Source organism: Rhinopithecus bieti, unplaced genomic scaffold, assembly GCF_001698545.2.
Source record: "Rhinopithecus bieti isolate Rb0 unplaced genomic scaffold, ASM169854v2 scaffold_67574, whole genome shotgun sequence".
Taxonomy (NCBI): Eukaryota; Metazoa; Chordata; class Mammalia; order Primates; family Cercopithecidae; genus Rhinopithecus; species Rhinopithecus bieti.
In genome coordinates, this window is record NW_016825260.1 from 19,582 (window position 1) to 24,633 (window position 5,052).

Sequence of the window (5,052 nt, forward strand, 5' to 3'; positions counted from 1 at the left end):
TTTCCTCAAATCACTACAAATATGTTTGCTCAGCATTCATACATTTGGTATATTTGGGGTTGCTTAATAGTTTGGATAAGGAAACAGTGTAAGATAACCAAAGTTTAGAGTGTAAGAATGTATATACTAAAAAAGATTTTGAAAAACTGGAACTTAAAAATTAGAAAAAAGATTAGAATTTGAATTTTAACCACTTTTTAAATTCACAAGTACTATTAAAAAATTCGGAAATAAAATATTATAATAGGGATTATCAACACTGTAGTGGGAAAGGAAATAGTATTCAAAGGATAGTTTAGCATTCCATTGTGCAATGAACAATGACTCAAATACTGCAGTATTGATTCCATTTTGGGTTTCAGCAAAACCTCTTACCCGGAGCCCATGGAAGCGAGGATTACTGTAGAAAAGCTTCATCTGCTCAGATGGAAGTGGTCCTAGCACCTTCTGAATAGTAAAAAGTTGGTCAATTTCACTTTCTCCAGGAAATAAAGGTTGTCCATCGCTAAGCTCCCCAAGAATACAGCCCACCGACCACATGTCTACGGACTTTCCATAGGGAGCGCTGAAAAATAAAGGAAGAGATTATTTTGGCAACTGAAAAAATACAATGTTTTGATAATTTCCAAATTATTGTGAACAAATTTATAATGTGCAGCACACTTGTATATTTATGAAATTAGAAAGTTCCATGTGAAAAGAAGACTGAAAAGTAAATCATCAGAACACAAGTGAATAAATCTATGCTAATAAAGCCATCAACTTAATAACAATTTAGTTAGTATATACTAATTTGAAATTTATTCACATAAATAGATATAAATATATATCTTAAATGTGAACGGCTTAATAAACCCTAATACAGTATACATATCGGGCAAGTAACACCTCACTTGGGGAATGAAATGCTTCCAAATAATTGTATTTTCTAAGACAAATAATTATCCTTTAGCTCTCTAAATGTCAAAAAGATACACCTTATCCATTTTATCAGTTCAGTCTATTAAAATTTACTATGTACTGACATGTGTTTCCTTAACACCGAATATTATTTAACCTCCCATTACTCAGCATCACAGTTTCTGATGACTAAGATTGTGCTAAGGTCTATTGTACTATTTATTTGAATATAATATATGTAGCTTATGTATATAGAGCTTTATGGTAGCTATTTCCCTCAAAACATTTTCCAGTTTACTTAGGGGTTTATGGCTTTCTTCTAGGGTGTGAGTTTACCAGAGGGCTTTAGGAGTGTTGCCGTTATTAATAAATGGAGGTTGTAGATGAAAATCCAGGTATCCTCAAAACAACTTTATATCTATCTCTCAGTATCTAGAGTGTTAAATTTATAGCAAATTAAGAAACCACACACACATACACGCACGTGCATGCTCACACACATTTCCAACATAAATACTCCAAGCTTTAAGAAGGGAAAGCCAAAAGAAAATATCTGAAAAAGAATATGGAATGGAATTTTGGAATGCTAAAATGATACAGTAGTGAAACAAAACTTTTAAATCAAAGGACTGTTAACATTATACAGAACAAATTTCTAGGATAACAAATCATTGCAATAAGAAGTCAGTATTTCATGTATCTCATTTCCTTCCCATATTAACCTAAGAACCACACAAGGAAATTTCATTTAGATCTTTTTGGTAAGTTTGTTGGGCAGGGCAAGATACTGATCTTTCTTTCGTTATCTGTTTGAGAGAGAGAAAATTTATTCCATAGTGCTAGATGGAGAAACTTATGGAAAATTTCCACATACTCACTACAAGCTATTTTTCTTCTGTCATCTGATTTGAATAATTTATGCAGCTGGAATGATACTGAATGTCAAGGACAAAGCCTTGAGAATGTATAAAATTTAAATTCTTAATGTATAACCAAATATCTGATTTCAAAGGGATTTTTACAAATATGGTTCTNTCCCGAAACTTATATTGCTATTATATAGAAAACATTTTTAAAAATTAAATTCCTCATGTCCCCCAGATACACGTATGGCACGCTAAAGAAATGAGACCTATAATTTGTGCACTTGTCATCATTATCACTATATCTAATTTTATTTGTGGAGTATAAATTATGTTTTTGGGTGGTCCCAAAGAAGGAAATACAATCTAAGGAAAATAATCCTACAACTAGCGTAGGTAGAGAATTATTAATGAGAACTACAGGCTCCTTCTTAGGCTTTAAAGTTAAAATGTACTAAAAAGAAAAGAACCTTATCAGAAGACCTTTTTCTGGTACTAACAGATGAATTAAAGAGCACTGAAAGTTAAAGGGTGGGCACAAAGTGGATGAATGTAGAGATGTTAGTGAGAAAATCATCAATGCACTGCTAGTTTGAATAGCCATTTATCATCAAACAGGATTTACACTGTTCAGAACAAAAATGGCAATTGGTTCATTTTTTTTTTGTTTTTTGGGTGTGTGTGTGTGTGTGTGTGTGTGTGTGTGTGTGTGTGATGGAGTCTTGTTCTGATGCCCAGGTTGGAGTGCAGTGGTGGGATATCAGCTCACTGCGACCTCCACCTCCTGGACTCAAGTGATTCTCCTGCCTTAGCCTCTCGAGTAGATGGGACTACAGGCAGGTATTACCATGCCTGGGTAATTTTTGTATTTTTTTTTGTAGAGATGGGGTTTCACCATGTTGCCTGGGCTGGTCTTGAACTTCTGAGCTCAAGCCATCTGCTGATTTTGGCCTCCCAAAGTGCTGGGATTACAGGCGTGAGCCACTGTGCTCAGTCTGGTTCAATATTTACTCCATGTGCCTGGCAAAGTGGTTGGATGTAAGAGATACTTGATAAGTATTTGATGAATTAATAAATGAACAAATAGATAAGCCAGAATGTCAAACTGTGTGGATATTCACATTCTTAATGTGGAAGTTTATCAGCGAAGATGGCTACAATTAATTTCTTCCATTTCCATACATATGCCATTTTATAATATGGCTCTGCCACTTGTCCCATCAAGAGGTAGAATTTATTTCTCCATACCATGGATCCGGGGTTGGTCATGTAACATGCTCTGGTCAATGAGGCAAAAGCCATACAAAAAAAGGCTTGAAAGCTACTGTTGCTTTGGGGCTTACCATCTTATAGCACAGAATTCTCCAACTATCACACTTAGAAACTTGGAATAGCCTACTTGGAGGATAAATTTCCAGGGATCAGAGATGGTCTGACCCAGCTGAGACCCCTAAACTAACCAGCTCCCAGATGACCTACCAGCTGACTAAAACTTTATGAGTGACTCCAAGACAGACAAGCAGAAGAACCACCCAGCTGAACTCAAACTGCTGATTCCCCTATGCCCAGAATTCTGGGCAAACAAAAAAGTGAGCAAACAAAAAAGTGCTTTGTTTCATACCATTTTTAGGTAGTTTGTTATACTGTAATATTAGACTGACACATTTAATTAACTGAAGTTCTTATTTTCCATAGATGAACTCAAAGCAAATGACAATAGAATCAGCAGATGTGGAAATGTCATTCTATTTTGGGATGGTAACTCACCCAAGTAAGAGCTCTGGGGACCTATACCATCTGGTGGCAACGTACTCTGTGTAATTAGCATTATTGCCTTCTGACAGATTACGAGCAAAACCTGAAAGATAGTAAAGTCCAAAGTTGTAACTTTGAAAAGAAATAGTAATTCATGTTGGCAAAATATTTCAGTGCTAGTAATACTTTAAACAACACCAAAAGAATGTAATGACTGTTCTTACATGGGCTATTTATTAATAATATCCTTGCTATCTTAAAAAGTTAGTAGAGCATTCCATGTCAATTGAAAGACATACAATGTATTCACTACAAACCCAGTCTCTTCACTATGCTAAAAACCGTGTTTTCAAAGTCATCTCATGCTTTTATAATTATTCAGAGCATACTTTTAAATCAGCTCTCCCAATAAATGCAAACCTTAGGAAAAAAATGAAATAAAGTCCCCACAAAAGCTAGAAATCAAAATCAAAGTCAAACTAACATACTGTAGACGGTCATTAATTTTGCTATGTGGCACTTACACAGTATTTGCATATGTATTGCTGCTGAGCAGTTCTAGCCCTTACATAAACAGTGATGGAAACAAAGCAGGCCAAAATTACTATCATCTCCTAATGACTGAGCATATTAGGGGTATCTTAGTTACCAATTACAGATTCTACCACTGCTTTTACCCCCACCCATTGAAAAGGTTTTAGGGCTACCGCATAGCCACAAAATAAGGCAGGAGGATAAGTTAATCATCCATCTAACTCACCAAACACAATATAGGTTCACTGTGAATAGTTATAGAGAATCAGAACATTTAAATTAAGGGTAAAAATTAAGGTGTACGTCAGTTTTGAGACATGGAAAATAGCGTTTCTTAAAATGAAACGGTAAAAAATAAAAACAATCCCAGCATAAAACAAAACCCCTAACTTCAGATAATCAATGTTTCTTCATAAGACACGCTTTGAAGAAATACTTGTATTTTTGAATGGGGTTCTTCAAGTCAGACCAAGCAGTGCGTACTCTGGGAGCGGAAGCAATTAGGAAGTCCTTGCTAGGGATACACAGGACACAGAATACCACACGTGGTGCTGCCAGGAGGAACTTCCTGACCATTTACAACAGTCTTTTCTCTGAGAAATAATGCCAGACCAGGAGTAATCTTTTCCTACTATTAACCATTCTATAGGCATTCTTTTATATTTATAACTTGCTCTATATTTTCAGTAACTTAAGTCTCCGCTTTGGGTGGTAATCACATTACGGACAGGAAATCAGAAACAGATGCTGTTCCTGAAAATCGTAAAGCTAAGAAAATGCTAAAAATGCCACAATTAAAATCTTTCAGATCCAGTATTCAATATTTCCTTTTTCCTAAGCACATTCTTTATAAATTTAGGACATAGAAAGACTCTTTTACATACTATTCCTTATCATAAAGTATGATGAAAATTAAGTCCTGTAAAATATTTTTTCTCAGGCAAACAGGTTGATAATATTCAAAATCTTTGAAAATACTGAGTGACAACAGCTACACATG

The 5,052-nt window shown here is 35.0% G+C and overlaps 1 protein-coding gene across 1 annotated transcript in view; it reads right to left on the reverse strand.

The window, feature by feature from the left end:
- LOC108522617 (cyclin-dependent kinase-like 5) overlaps positions 1-5,052 on the reverse strand; it is a gene marked incomplete at its 3' end in the record, with an annotated part of 23,844 nt that overhangs the window by 10,900 nt on the left and 7,892 nt on the right. Inside the window, exons 3-4 of the mRNA XM_017862959.1 lie at positions 3,531-3,621; positions 376-565 (exon numbers count right to left, since the gene is read on the reverse strand). Coding sequence (XP_017718448.1) covers positions 376-565; positions 3,531-3,621 — 281 coding nt within the window. The remainder of the gene's footprint in view (positions 1-375; positions 566-3,530; positions 3,622-5,052) is intronic.